General features: G+C 45.2%; 1 protein-coding gene across 1 annotated transcript in view; it reads left to right on the forward strand.

Annotated features, from left to right (window-relative positions):
- The window catches only part of LOC309543186 (cytosolic phospholipase A2 zeta-like), a 166771-nt gene that overhangs the window by 51727 nt on the left and 98821 nt on the right, over positions 1 to 16223 (forward strand). Inside the window, exon 6 of the mRNA XM_082242594.1 lies at positions 1290 to 1332. Coding sequence (XP_082098720.1) covers positions 1290 to 1332 — 43 coding nt within the window. The remainder of the gene's footprint in view (positions 1 to 1289; positions 1333 to 16223) is intronic.

Consider the following 16223-nt stretch of genomic DNA (forward strand, 5'->3'; position numbering starts at 1 on the left):
ACGTTGAACTTCCAGTGACCAGTATGAGAGAGTGAGAGCAAAAACACCAAATTTAACACACCTGCTCCTTATTCACACCTGAGACATTGTAACACTAACGAGTCACATGACGCCGGGGAGGGAAAATGGCTAATTGGGCCCAATTTGGACATTTTCACTTAGTGTAAATTTGCTGTCCCCTCAAAATAACTGAACACACAGCCATTAATGTTTAAACTGTGAGTACACCCCTGTTATACAAGCTGTACACTCACTACTTTACATTGTAGCAAAGTGTAATTTCTTAAGGCTCCATTCACACCTGGGCGTTTTCAGCTCCAAAAACACTCAAAAGAAACGCTTCCAAAACGCCCAACAAGTAAAACCCCATTCATTTAAATGGCCCCTGTTCACATCTGAGCGTTTTGCAAAACGCCTGTAGCTGAAAAAAGTACATGAGCTTCTTTTTGGGCTGATTACCAGCGTTTTTGATAGATGTCAATGAAAAACGCCTGAAAAAATCGCGGTAAAAAACGCTACGCTCAAGTGTGAATGCAGCCTTAGTGTTGTCACATGAAAAGATATAATAAAATATTTACAAAAATGTGAGGGATGTACTCACTTTTGTGAGATACTGTATATAACATATTGTGAATTATCAGGATAACAGCTTCCCAAGTAAAGAAAACATCAGTCGGAACGATCCACTCTGAAGTCACTCCTGTAACCCCGGACAAGTTTGTACAGTCCTCACAACAATATGCGGAACAAAAAAGTCAGGAGAGTAATACATGATACCAGTAAAGAATAGCTAGGAAGGTAGTAAGAAAATGGAATGGTGTCAAGGTCAAAGAAGAAAGGCAAAAAAAACAGGATACCAGACCCCAGAGAGAGAGAGCGAGAAGAAAATGACTCCGGGTGATTATGATGTACTCAAAATTTAGGTTATTGTCCCAGATGTCCCATACAGCATTAAACCTAAATAAGTTATAACATAGGTTAGCTCTGAGGTATTCCATGGATCTTACCTCCACAGAGGGTAAGGGTTGTCTTGTTTCCTCCAGGTGGTAATGAAACATCTATCCGCCGTAAGAATGTGCCTCATCAGTTTAAGATTTTTCCCTAGGTCCCGCATCAGGAGGCCGAGGAGATGTGTTAGTGGATCAAGGGAAATAGGTGTGTCCTAACTGTGTATTAAGCTGTATGTAAACCCAATCAATAGAATCTCATATTAGCTTTAATACAATGCAATTAAAGTAAGTTGCTTTGTTTAGTCACAAATGTCATCCATGTGCTATTTTTTCAAACAGCCAGGAACCACCAGCTGAAATCATCACCAATGGCGTTTTAGTGGTAAGTCTGTTTATTTCACATACAGTATATGTATATATACTTTGTGTGTGTATGTAAATACTGGCCACTTTATTAGGTACACCTTTACAATTGCTTGATAACACAAATTGCTAATCAGCCAATCAGATGTCAACATTTCAGTGGATTTAGGCATCTAGACGTGGTGAAGACGACTTGCCAGCTAAGATCAGGAATCTGAGCCTACAATTCGCACAGGCCCACCAAAATTGGACAATAGAAGATTGGAAAAACGTTGCCTGGTCTGATGAGTCTCGATTTCAACTGCGACATTCAGATGGTAGGGTCAGAATTTGGCAAAAACATGAAAACATGTATCCACCCTGTCTGAGGGGGTTGTTAATCAGTTTGCGCTGCTTTGGTGTTAGTGAAATTACCAACAGGTGCACTAGATGGGTAACAACGAGACAATCCCCAAAACAGGAATGATTTTACAGGTGGAGGCCACAGAAGTTTTTTTCTTTTACTCATATTTCCTGACTGTTTTTCACTAGATTTGCATTTGGCTAGGGTCAGTGTCACTACTGAAAGCATAAGGCGATACCTGGACCCTATAGAGGTTGCACAGGCAGTCCAACTCCTCAAGTTTGCTGTGTCTCCAGCACAGTCTCAAGAGCATGGAGGAGATTCCAGGAGACAGGCAGTTACTCTAGGAGAGCTGGACAGAGCCGAAGCACGTCCTTAACCCATCAGCAGGACCCGTATCTGCTTCTTTGTGCACAAAGGAACTGGATGAGCACTGCCAGAGCCTTATAAAATGACCTCCAGCAGGCCACTGGTGTGAATGTCTTACCAAACAATCGGAAACAGACTTCATGAAGGTGGCCTGAGGGCCCGGTGTTCTCTAGTGGGCCCTGTACTCAATGCCTGGCACCATAGCGCTTAATTGGCATTTGCCATTGAACACCAGAATTGGCAGGTCCGCCACTGGCGCCCTGTGCTTTTCACAGATGAGAGCAGGTTCACCCTGAGCACATGTGAAAGGCTCTGGAGAAGCAGTGGAGAACATTATGCTGTAACATCGTTCAGCATGACCGGTTTGGTGGAGAGTCAGTGATGGTCTGGGGAGGCATATCCATGGGGGTACGCACACAGACCTCTACAGGCTAGACAATGGCACCTGACTGCTATTAGGAATTGTGGTGAAATCGTTAGACGCATTGTCAAACCTTATGCTGGTGCAGTGGGTCCTGGGTTTCTCCTGGTGCACGACAATGCCTGTCTTTATGTGGCAAGAGTATGCGGCCAGTTCCTGAACTGAAGGAGTGCGCATGCCATGCCCGGGCCCTCGCGCAGGCTCCAAAATGCGTCTTGAAGCTCCCTCAGCCATATTGCCAGTTCCCTGCTGCTGACGTCAGACGCCTTCCGGTTCCCTCCACGGCCGCATCTTTCTGATCTTCCCGATCGCCCGGACGCACACAGCCAGCTGGTCTGGCACTGTGTACCTGAGGCACACTGGATTGTGCGGAGCCCTCTCACCATCGTGGAACCGTCTTGTACCTGACAGATGCTTTTATCCTTACTTTAATGTAAGTTACTACGTACAGTATTTATGTCATAATAAATCATAATCTTGCACTCCAGTGGCGCTCTTCCCTCTTCCTTTATCCATTTAGAGTTAACTTTACTGTTTGAATGAGCTGACCCTGAGCTGTGGACCACCCTTGGATTGCTTTTAAGAACTGTCAGAAATTTGCACATGGACTCTTAATCCCCCCCTGTGCGAACTGTTTTTGCCCCACCTGTGTACATCAACACTTTTATCTGCCATTGTTTCAGCTTATATCTATATGAACTCTTTTACCTTTGACCTCTGAGCGCCTAAACCAGTCTCAGCACATAGCATGGACCTCATGCATGCTCTTGCTTAACTCTTTCCTTCCCTTACCTAGTGACCAGTCCATCGACCTCTGTAACGCTAGTCCTCCTGTGGTGATGGACAGCTAGGGAGGGAGTCAATGCTCCAACCCCGTCGCTAACGGAGAGCCTGTCACCTAACCAGATACCACGACAATGACTGGTTGCTATTCTTCCTTGTGAATACGCATGGCAACTACCTCTTCTTTTGTGTCTTGTTGAATGAACCTCTGTTGTAGTGATTTTACACATACGCTATATTGTGGTTATGGACCCAAATTCTTTAGTAATACGCCTCACATGCACTCCTTGAAAAACTTCAGACCAGGCTCTGAGTAGTTTAATCAACTTTTACTAAAATCTTGGCACAACATGTATGACATGCAATAACATTTTTCCCTTAACTAAACCTAACTGTGGCTGTCCCAGGTTACCTGCACAGGTGAATCCTCTTTGGCAAAAGTTCTGCTTGGCAATGCTTGAACAGAGAAGTCCATGTTCCTGGGTTCTTCCGAAAAATCAGCATTTCAGAGTGGACCACAGGTCCCAGTGAGTCTTTAGCTGCATGTGTTCCCCATTAATTTCTCCTTTATATGATACGGGAAGGAGGCTGGACCCAAGAAAAATCCCACAAACACATCAGGGAAAGGCGATAAAGATATTAACCCTTTCCCCTTGACCTGGGTAGCTGGGTGCTAACTAACTATACAATAGGCTACCCGCCAACATGTTTAGGCATGTCAAGCACTTGGAGTGTTTGTTTATTTTATTTATTTCACAGTACATGCATTTAGAGGCGTTCTTTTATGCCCAAAAGCTCTTCTCCTGTTTTTGGTGCATTCAGATTTCTGCCCCTAAATGCCCCTGCCTCTAAACTCCTCTAAAAGCCTATGTGTGCATGGACACATAGCAGAGGCGTAACTAGAACCTTCAGGGCCCCGATGCAAGAAACCATGAAGGGCCCCCCAGACCCCTGGCCGGGGCCCTTCCCTTCAAGCCCGGGGCTCTTCCCACTAATCCTGGGGCTCTTTACTCTCATTGCATGGCCTTTTATTATGGTCCAGCATCAGGATCCTTTCACAAGTTCTGCAGTGGGCCCCCTTCCTGCAATCTTGGGGCCTCCCCACAGTGGTGAAATGCCAGGGCCCGGTCGCAAGTGTGACCTTTGAGATCCTAGAGGTTCACCCACTGTTTTGCTACCGGGCCCCCTGGAGCATGGGGCCCGGTAGCGATTGCAACCCCTGCAACCCCTGTAGTTACGCCCCTGACACATAGACTAACTTAGGGGGGCATTTAGAGGCAGAAAAAAACAAAAAAAAGTCATACACCTGTAAAACAGCTGTTTGATAGCCGCAGTGTGCACAAGGCCTAAATCAAACAATTCCTTGTGTCATCCTCACCATTCTGGGTGTGTGTTTGCATTCATTTCAGATTAATCATTTGACAATCTAGAAAATCCTGCAGAGCAAGCATGTAATAGCATACGTACATAATATTTAATATGCTGAATAACAAGGTCAAACAATTTAATGATATTTCCATCTATAACAGTGTGTGCTTGAAAATTCTGTGAGCGTGTTAAAATTAGTTGTAAACTCAATGGCTTTGCAAATGTTTTCTTAGAGGTAAATACTGTATACAGGTATGTCAGTATTGTACAATGGAAAAGGTCTGAGGGCATGAAGTTTTATCCATACATTTATTTCTACTAAAAATGTATTTTGAGAAGTGTTGTGTGTAATATATTTTTATAATGTGTGTGTATGCATTGTAACTCAGCAGCCTTTCCACCTAAACTTCTAAAAACATAAAAAAGTAACACATTCCTGACCCGTATAGAAGATTGTTCTGCTTTTTATTCAAGCTGCAGAAGCATGGTGTTGGTGTATGTTGTTTTTATCCCACTGTTTATATTACTGTACATATGCATGTCCTTGTCACTGTTGTGGGATGGGTATGACATTTTATTAAATATGAACAGTCAGCACAGATTGTCTAAACCTGAGGTTCTCAAACTTAGCAGGTCCAGGGCCTGGTAAATTCGTCCACAACCTTCCATGCCCCAACAGTAGAAAAAAAAGTTTATACTCACACAATGAAAGTATGGAAATGCAAAACATGTATTTAAATGCTGGAAGGCTCTGGATGAGGCTGGGTGTCACTGTAGGGGGGGAATAGGGATTCTAGGTGGCTCTGTAGGGAACAGGGTTTCTGGAAGAGAACTAAGGGGGATGTGGTCTCTTAAAGGGGGCTGGGGGTCCCTCCAGGAGGCCTAGGAACTTTACAGGGGCTCTGTAAGAGACGGGGGGGGGGCACTGTGGGAGTGTGGGACGTTGGGGAGCAGTGTGGTACACGTTTGTAGGTACTATGGGGGGCTGGATGCTCTGCAGTAGGCTGGGGAGCACTGCAGAGGGCTGGGTGGCACTGTGAAAGATTAGGGGGCACTGTGAGAGGGTGGAGAGCACTGTGGGGGGCACTATTTGGGCTGATGGGCACTGTGGTCCACTAAGAAAGATTGGGGGGCACTGTTGAACCTTGGAGGCACTGTTTGAGGTTAGGGGATCAGCATCTGGCTGGAAGCCCGGTAGGAGGGAGGCTATGGCCTGGCAGCAGGCAACAACCAAGTGGTTAAGAACCCCTGGTCCATACACTAGAGTAAGCACACATAAAGATTAACTATTCAATTATTTATATTTGCCTTAAAGTGTTTTGTTCACACATTAAAAAATTATAAGGGTGCAGCATAGGTAATATCAGTACATAAAAGGTATGTATATTTACACAAGTGTTATAGTACCTAAACCAGCACAAAGTTATTAAATTAAAAACCCTTAAATGCCACCACAATAGCAATAGGTTCTGATGGCTGTGGTAGTGGAAAAAAAAAAAAACTGAAATTGAGATTGAACTAAAACATTGGTAATACTCTGTGATGGAGGTGTGGGCGGAACAGAACACACATGGAGATCAAGAGTGTTTTTGGGCCCATGGTCAAGGCAGTCTTTATTTGGCGGGCTCAACAGTCAGCAAAGCATGATCCAATTTGCTACAGCAGGGGAAAAAAATTCCTTCCTGATCTCCCGACAGGCAGTTGGGATATAACCTGGATCAACTTTACCGATAAATATTAGTACCCATTTATATTAAGTACACCCAGGAAAGAATCCAGGCTTTTTTTAAAGCAATCTAGTGAGCTAGCCAGAACCACCTATAGAGGGAGTCTATTCCACATTTTCACAGCTCTTACAGTGAAGAAACCTTTCCTATTTGGAGACTAAATCGGTTTTCCTCTAGGCGTAAAGAGTGCCCCCTCTTCCTCTGTGTTGACCTTAAAGTGAACAACTCAACACCAAGTTCACTATATGGACCCCTTATTTATTTATACATGTTGATCAAATCCCCCCTTAACCAGTTACGGACCGCCCGCCGAAGTTATACTGCGGCAGGCAGCCCCTCCTGCGCAAACCGACATAGGGGTATGCAAGCCTGGTGCTAGGGGGTGAGCGTGCGCTGCAGGCGGCACGCTCCTGCCCTCAATCGGCAGCTCCCCGCTGAGAGAGAAGAATGGTCAGCTGTTGTAAACCCAGCTGACTGTTCTTTTCTCTGAAATGATCAGAGCACCTGGGATCCTTCTATATAGAATCACAGGTCTCTATGGTCATTTCAAAAGCTCAACCCCCCCACCCCCAACAGTTAGAAACACTCCCCTAGGCTTACATTTAACCCCTTGATCACCAACTAGGTTATCCCCTTCCCTGCCAATGTCATTATTACAGTAACAGTGCATGTTTTAAGCACTGATTATTGTAGTAATGTCACTGGTCCTCCCAAAAGTGTCAAAAATGTCAGTTAGGGGTCCGATCTGTCCACTGCAATGTTGCAGACCCAATAAAAATCGCAGATCACCGCAATTACTAGTAAAAAATAAACAAATAAATAAAAATGACATAAATCTTTCCCCTAGTTTGTAGGCGCGATAACTTTTGCGCAAATCAATCAAAATACGCTTATTGCTAATTTTTTTTTAGCAAAAATCTGAAGCAGAATATAAAATTGGCCTAAAAGGATACAAAAATTTGGTATTTTAATTTTTTTTGGAATGTTATCTGCAGAATGTGAAAAATATTGTTTTTTTTTTTTTTCAGAATTGTCACTCTTTTTTTGTTTTATAGAGCAAAAAAAAAAAAAAAAAAATCGCAGAGGTGATCAAATACCACCAAAAGAAATCTCTATTTGTGGGAAAAAAAGGATATCAATTTTATTCTGGTACAGCGTCGCATGACCGTGCAATTTTCCGTTAAATTAATGCAGTGCCGAATCGCAAAAAAACAGCCTGGTCATTGAGGGGACAAATCCTTCCGGTCCAGAACTGGTTAATCTCCTCTTCTCAAGAGCGAGAATAAATTCAGTTCCTCTAAAATTTCCTCATAGCTGAGGTCCTTTTTAAGAACTGGTGCCCAAAACTGAACTGCATATTTTTAGATGAGGTATTGCTAATGATTTGTACAGGGCAAAATGATATCTCTCTCTCTCTGGAGTCCATGCCTCTGTTAATACAAGAAAGGACTTTGCTTGCTTTGGGAACCGCAGCTTGGCATTGCATGCTGTTATTAAGCTTAGGATTTACCAGAACACCCAGATCCCTCTCCGCTATGGATTCCCCCAGTTTTACTCCCCCTAGTATGTATGATGCATGCATATTCTTATCCCCCCAAGTGCATAACTTCACATTTATCAACATTAAACCTCATTTGCCACATAGTTGCCCAATGAAACAGTGCATTGAGGTCAGCTTGTAAGTTGGAGACATCCTGTAAGGAAGTTATTCCACTGCAAAGCTTGGTGTCATCTGCAAAGACTGAAATGATACTTTCTCTATCGCTCATTGACAGACGTAGTCCTCGGTGATACAGCACCTTCGGGTTATGTTGCCTCCACAGGAGTAGGACTAGACAGGAAATAAAATGCTCTGGCCACACCCTAGGGGCAGTCCCAGAGGGTATATCCTCTCTCTCTCTCTGCCTCAGCAAATCAGTTTTTTTCTGTCTAGTCAGGAGTAAGGACCTAGATACCTTGCTGGGATCTTCGGTCCTGGCAGGATTTTTTTCTTAGAAAATAATTTTTTAAGACAGCTTTTTTTCTCCAGTGTTCCTGTGAGATCTTCAAGCAAGAAAGCTGAACTGGGCGACGGGCTGGATGTTGAGATCCAGTGGTCACCCCAGTTCAGCCTACGAGCGCGTGCAGGCCATAGCTCCGCGCTGGGTCGGCCGCGACATAGTCCCACTGGACGGGGACTGACCCTGCGAGTTAAACGTCTCGCTGAAACGCCAAAGACCATGAGTCACGGCGCCCGTATTGGTCGACAGCCCTCCCACCCCGGTGGAGAGGGGTACTGTCAGGAGTTGGCGCCCGCCTGGTTCCGGTATGGTGAGTAGTATGTTCCCCCTTTCCCCCTGACGGGTCTTGTGGTGAACGCGGGCCCCTCTCTGTAATGGTAAGGATGGGTTCCCCTCTATCCTACAACATGTCACAGATCCCCCTAATTGAGTGTGATTTTTGTGTACAAGAAGCCAGGAGGCTTGGTTTGGGAGCTGACAATCTAATTGTAAAGATGTGTAAATGATTGTAGTCAGTGGCAGTACTAGAACTTTACTGTGATAGTATAAGGTATCCTACCTGTCAGTAGCCACAGGGCGATGTCTATACATGTATACTGCATTCCAGATCATTCCTCCAGCTAAGCAGCGGACCGCATACGGCCCGCTAGGGTCCGGTACCTCCGACCACGCTGACCACCATGAGGGTGAAGGGTTGTGAGGCCGAGATCCTTCTGCAGACATGCCGCTATTCTGTGCAGGCCGCCGCCATTGTCTGGTAGATCGCACGAGGCCGCCATTTTGGTGTAGCCTCGTGTCTCCAGCATGGGGGCGGCCATGTTTGAGGTGACTCAAACACCTCATGGAGCCAGGGGGAGGAGCCGGGAGGCGTGTTAAGGGGCGGAGCCGCCTCTTTTACCCAGGAAATAGGGCCAAAGACTTCCTGTCTGTAACAAGACAAGCACTGAGCAAGCTGATGAAAACTTCTGTGCATCAGGGATGAGCCTTGGGGTCTGTCTCTCTCTCTGTGAGGTCCAAAAAGGCAGGTAACACTGAGGGGCGCTGTTGCGACTGGGGGACACAAAAAAAAAAAAAAAGTTTTTTTTTTTTTTACTTTGTAATTTTTTGTCGCTGGCAAGTGTCTTGTATAATCATTGACCCTGCCGCATAGGTATCCCCACCTGATCCCCTCAAGGTGGCCGCAGGACCCTCCAGTACCCCACTTGTTTTTAATGCATTATCGGCAATTTTGGAGTCTTTGGTATTCCGGGTGGAGGTGGCCTGTCAGGGACGGGGGTCAAGTAGCGACCCCCGCCTACCCCTATTGTTTATCAGATACGGATTCGGAACTGGTCAATGCAGTTGCAGGTCCCTCTTAGGGGGCTGTTGTCTCAGGTAATATCTCCTCAGCAGTGAGGAGCACGTTTCTGCCTCCGCCATAGCACAAGAGTGGTGGATGCACTAGTTGTGTCCGTCCGGGAAACCTTTAGTCTTGAGGTTACACCGGCAGAGGTAGCTGAGACTGAGATTCCTTTTTGGTACTTGTTAGCCTACCAAAAGGGCGAAGGATTTTCCTTTACCCAAATGGGGTCGTTTTGAAACGAACCCCTGTTATTTCCAAACGCATGGCTAGGTGCTATCCGTTTGAGGAATTCCTCTTTATAGGATAGACGGTACCACCTGCTGTCTTGCCACAGACTGTTAGGATAAAAAGACCTCGTAACTAACGAGGAACTTCCTTTTCTGCTCATATAGAGTTGTTCGTTCCGCGAGGGCGGGCGATAAGGCGAAACCCTCCAAAGCCCCTTTAGAGGGGTTTCAAAGGGCGCTGGTCGGGTAAACAAAGAGTCCGGCTCAGCCAAGCCTGAAGAATATAGCCTGATGCGCCCCTACCCATCTCTGGGGTGGGGGGGGATGTCTTCACCGGTTTCTGGAGGACACAGGATCGAGTTTCGATCACTTCCACCGGTGCGATTCTGCCCTTCTAACACTGAACGGTTTCAGGGGTTCTATTCGAACCTATTCACAATGCCCAGGAAAGAGGGCAAGGTGCGTCCAAATCTGGACTTGGGAAGAAATAGAGTCCATCCGTACAGTGGTGGCCTCCCTGCATAAAAGAGATTTCCTGGCGTCCATAGACATATAGGATGCCTATCTTTATATCCCCATCATCGCAGGACATCAGCGTTTTTTCGCTTTCCCAAAGATCATCCCTGGTTCCCACCAGGAGACTGAACTATCTGGGCCTAAGGTTGGATACATCCTGGGCAAGAGAGTTTCTCCTTGCTGGGAAACTCCAGAAGGTTCAGTCAACGATTCGGATGTTGCTGTCCGTCAATTGGCTGGGACTGATGGTGGCCTTCTTAGAGGCAGTACCGTATACCCAGTCTCATACCCGAATTCTCCTGAAGGAGATTCTTTTTTAATGGAATCAGAATTCCGATTCCCTGGACATTCGGATCCGGTTGAGCGAGCGGGCCAGGAAGTCTCCGATGCTCAACCAGGGGAAGTCATTTCTTCCGATAGTATCCAGATTACCAATAAGGGTATCGGAATTGAGAGCGATCAGATTTTGTCTGATTTACTGGATCGAGCAGCTCTAGAGCAGCCCGATTCGGATCCAATCGCATATGGCCTCTTCATCCAGAGGTTTTTTCTCTAGCTGTCCCTTCATTGGGACATCCCGGATGTGGATCTGTTGGCACCTTGGCCTAACAGGAAGGTGCGGAGGTTTGTAGCTTGCGCCACGATCCTCTAGCGGACGCAGCAGAAACGCTGATCGCCCCGTGGGGGCAGTATCAGCTACGGCATGCCTTCCATCCTCTCAAGTTGCTGCAGGAACTTCTTCGCAGGATAGAGGTGGAGGGAATTCCAGTTATTCTGGAAATTCTGGATTGACCTCGTCAAGCCTGGTACGCCGACTTGGCGAGGCTAGTCGCGGACGCTCCTTGGAGACTTCCTCTCAGGGAGGATTTGCGGTCTCAGGGACCGATCTTCCATCTTGCTTTACAGTCGCTGGCTTAATGGCCTGGCCATTGAGACCCAGGTACTGAAGGACAAGGGAGTGTCAGCTTCAGTTATTCCTACCTCCAGTTAAAGCAAGGAAAGCGACTTCCAGCACATGGAAGTCTTATATTGCATGGTGTGAATCTATTGGATTTTCCCCACATACCTATTCGGTGACCCGAATTTTGGTCTGTCTGCAACAAGGGGTTGAGCAGAAACTATCCTTGAGCACGATCAAGGGTCAGGTTTTCGGCGTTAGCAATCTTCTTTCAAGAAACCTTTGGCTAATCATTCCTTGGTGCGGAATTTCATCCAGGGGGTGCGACATCTGGCTCCGCCAGTGCGCGCACCCTTACCGCCTGGTATCTTAATTTAGTGTGGTCGGTTCTTCAGAAACTTCTCTTTGAAGATATTAGGGAGATTCCCTTGCTTACATTCCCAGAAGGTGGCCTTCTTGGTGGCCATTACTTCTCTACGCAGGGTGTCAGAACTGGCCGCATTATCCTGTCGTTCCCCAGATCTGGTGGTTCATAGGGATAAGGTGGTTCTTCTTCCGAATCCATCCTTCCTTCCTAAAGTGGTTTTCGTAAGACGGACTCACTTTTTGTGATCACGGATAGCCCTTGAAGGGTGCTGCCTGTGTCTGCCGCGACCATATCTACATGGATCAGTCAGACGGTGGTACAGGCTTATTCTATTAAGGGTCGGAATCCTCCGTTCCCTGTTAGGGCGCACTTCACTCGAGCGCTCAGTACTTCCTGGGCCTTTCGCCATCAGGCGTCAGTGGTCCAGGTATGTAAAGCGGCCACCTGGTCGTCGGTACATACCTTTACAAAATTTTATAAAATTGATGTGATGGCATCGGCGGATGCCTCATTTGGCCGCAAGGTTTTGCAGGCCGCAATTTGAGGAGACCGGTGGTCTACCTCGAGGGTTTTTTTCTGTTTGAAAATTTTTTTGTTGAGTCTCATCATTAAGGATGAGCATTGTAAACTTCTAGTTGGCACTGGTTGGGCCTTCTAGATTTGGATTTGATTTCCATTTTCCCACCCCTCATTTGTGATACTGCTCTGGGACTTCCCGAAGGTGCTGTATCACCGAGGACTACGTCTGTCAATGAGCGATAGAGAAAAATGGATTTTTGTAAAATCTTACCGTAAAATCCTTTTCTCTTAGCTCATTGACAGACGTAGTACCCGCCCCTCTGTTTTTTTGAGTTGGGTTGGGTTAAATTCTCTAAAGACTGCTTTTATGACATAACTGATTTGCTGAGGCAGAGAGAGAGAGGATATACCCTCTGGGACTGCCCCTAGGGTGTGGCCAGAGCATTTTATTTCCTGTCTAGTCCTACTCCTGTGGAGGCAACATAACCCGAAGGTGCTGTATCACCGAGGACTACGTCTGTCAATGAGCTAAGAGAAAAGGATTTTACGGTAAGATTTTACAAAAATCCATTTTTAAATCCCAGACCCTATATCATTTATAAAGATAATAAAAAGTAAGGGTCCCAACACTGAACCTTGGGGTACACCACTGGTAACCTTTCAGAGTAAGAATCATTAACCACTACTCTCTGAATTCTATCTTTTAGCCAATTTTCTATCCATTTACAAACTGATCTTTCCAAGCCTGTAGACTTTACCTTACATATTAGCCGTGTGCGGTGAACTGTGTCAAACGCTTTTGCAAAATCCAAGTTCAAGTCCAAGGTTTTACTTACCTCCTCATAAAAAGAAATCAGGTTTGTTTGACAACTTCTGTCTTTCATGAATCCATGCTGTCTGTTGCTTTAAAATATTTTTTTCCAGGAAGAACTCATCTATGTGGTCTTTTATTAAACTCTCCAATATATTCCCGACTATAGAAGTTAAACTAACAGGTCTATAGTTACTTGGCAAAGACTTTGATCCCTTTTTAAATATAGGCACCACATTGGCCCTACGCCAATCCAGTGGTAATATTCCAGTCCTTAACGAGTCCATAAAAATTAGAAACAAAGGCTTTGAAATTCCAGCGCTAAATTCTTTTAGGATGCATGGGTTTATGCCATCTGGTCCAGGTGCTTTATCCACCCGTATTCTGTCTAAATATTTCTGGACCATATCACTTTTGAGCCATTGTGGATCATTTGGGACTTTGTCAATACCGTCCTCATTATGGTCATAAACTCCCCCATGCTCCTTTGTATATACAGAGCTGAAGAAAGTATTTAATACATTTGTCCCCAGTCACCCACTCCAGATTATTTTGTAAAGGGCCTACATGCTCAGACCTAACCTTTTTAACTATTAATATGTTTGAAGAATTTTGTTGCCCATGGGAATATACTTTGCAGTGAGTTTGCATAGTCTTTTTGAAAATTTCTCATTTCTGTTCTGTGCTCAATAATACCAATATTCCATCCCAGTCTAAATCCTGGAGAGCAGCCCTCATCCTTGGAAAATTTGCTTTCTTAAAGTTGGGTGTTTTTATGTTTCCTGTATGCATTTTTTGCTTACAGCTAACATTAAATGAAATCATATTATGGTCACTGCTACCCAGATGTTCTTTTATATGAACATTGTTAATAAGCTCTGCATGGTTTGAGATTACCAGGTCCAACAGAGCATAATTTCTAGCCGGGGCCTCAATGAACTGTACCATAAAATTGACCTGTAATAGGTTTATAAATTTTTGCCCTTTAACTGTTCCAGCAGTGCCATTACTCCAGTCAAAGTCTGGTTAGTTAAAATCTCCCATTATTAATACTGTCCCAGCCCTTGCAGTCCTTTCTATCTGTGCCAGGAGCTGAGTCTCCACCTCCTCATTAATAGTGGGAGGTCTATAACAAACTCCAATGATAATCCTTGTATTACGCACACCCATGTACATTTCCACCCATACTGCTTCAGACTCATCACACTCTCCATCAACTAGGTCCTCTTTCACACTCACTTTGAGATCACTTCTCACATAGACAGACATCACCACCCCTCTGTTTTTACCTGTCTTTCCGACTACGCGCAATGAGGGACAGGCAGCAATCTGCTACAACAGGGACTTAGTTCAGGGTCACAGGACAGCAATCCAGGCACAGTGAGTGACAGCCCCCAATCTGATAAAGCAGGGTATGAAGTCCATGGGCACAGGGAAACAATCCATTCATAAGCAAGGACAGGCAGCAATCTGGTTCAGCAAGGATTTGGTCCAGGGTCACAGGGCAACAATAAAAAAACAAACAAAAATTCTCCTGGTGGGTGGTATGTAACAAAGGATAAGTGTTCTTATATGGTAATTGTATGCACCACTTTAGGTCTTGCTGCCCCGTCAAGGGTATCCAAAATACATTGAAAGATCACAACAAAAGAGGGGCGCACCGACCTTGTGCATTACCACTAAAAAGTTTTATTACTTTCCAAAGACAACATACATTATACTCAAACGAGTATGATATCGCACATAAAACACAATGGAACCGGTCTTCTCCAAAATAACCAGGGAACCCCTGTACTGGATGACGTGCTGAGGTCAGCAACTGTCTGGGTGGGCTGATGCGTTTCGAGGGAGGACCCTCTTCCTCAGAGCCAAAACTTGCTACTGGTTCAGTATGCGTCAGCCCAGCCAGACAGTTGCTGACCTCAGCACGTCATCCAGTACAGGGGTTCCCTGGTTATTTTGGAGACGACCAGTTCCATTGTGTTTTATGTTCGAAATCATCACTCGTTTGTGAGTATAATGTATGTTGTCTTTGGATTTAGTGGTAATGCACGAGATCGGGGCACCCTTCTTTTGTTGTTGTCTCACAGGGCAACAATCCAGGCACAAAGAGGGACAGCAGATCACAGGGCAACAGATGACATGGCATTGATCACAGTACGGAGAGAACTACTCACACTTGTGGCTCTTGGTGATCGTGGGAGGATCCAACTACAGCTGGAGGGTCAGAGGGACACAGAAGACTTCTGAATCAGATGCGGGCAGGTCCTGTGAAACTAGTTGCAGCTCTGATTTAAGCTGCGTAGGCGTTTTTTTTACCTGTCAGTTCAGTAAGAATGTGAAACTCTCTTCCACAATTGGTGGTATCAGTGGGGAGTATTGATACTTTTAAAAAAACTCTTGAACATGCATCTCAAAAACACAGTATACAAGAGTATGGGAAATTATTTTCGTCACTGACACACACACACACGTTGAACTGGATGGACTATTGTCTTTGTTCAACCTTAACTACTATGTAACTAGGCTTCCACACACACTGTAATCAGCAGATGGGCATAGCAACAAAGTTTCAGTGTCCAGATAGCAGCTCACAACTAATGAGCAACCAAATGTCCCAGTATTCACCCTCAAAGCCTACAGTGGTGCAGAATTATACATCCCATAAGTTCTAAACTTCTAGGGAGACCCTGCAACCCGATTTACTACCAGCGGCTATAGCCACCATCAGCAATCACAGTGTACACAGTGGGGTGTAGAATGTAATGTTTCTTTAATAGGGAATGGATATGATAATGGGGGATACAGGCAGTGTTAATTTTGGCAGCAAATTTTGATTTAGTTTTAGTCTTAAGCCTCGTACACACGCACCGATTGTTGGCCGTGAATTTTTCGGCCAATGTCCGATCGGCCGATTGTCAGCTTGTTAGTATGATGCTTCCGACAACCGACTGCGACTTTTCAGCCGAACAAAATCTGGTGTGCATGCTATAAAATTTTTGTTGGCCGTCACCAGAACGGCCGATTGTTCGTCAGTCAGTACAGATTTCGGCAGACAAAAATCAGATGATAAAGACTGGGCATGCTCAGAGAAGAAAAAACACACGTAAAGTTAACCAGCACATGACATCACTTCTGAAGTTGGTTTCTGTTGGCCAACAAAAGTCCAGTGCAAGTCTAGAGCACATTTCAACCAACACAACAACACTGGACAAAAGA

Source organism: Pelophylax lessonae (assembly GCF_965119305.1).
Source record: "Pelophylax lessonae genome assembly, chromosome: 13".
In the NCBI taxonomy this organism is placed as follows: domain Eukaryota; kingdom Metazoa; phylum Chordata; class Amphibia; order Anura; family Ranidae; genus Pelophylax; species Pelophylax lessonae.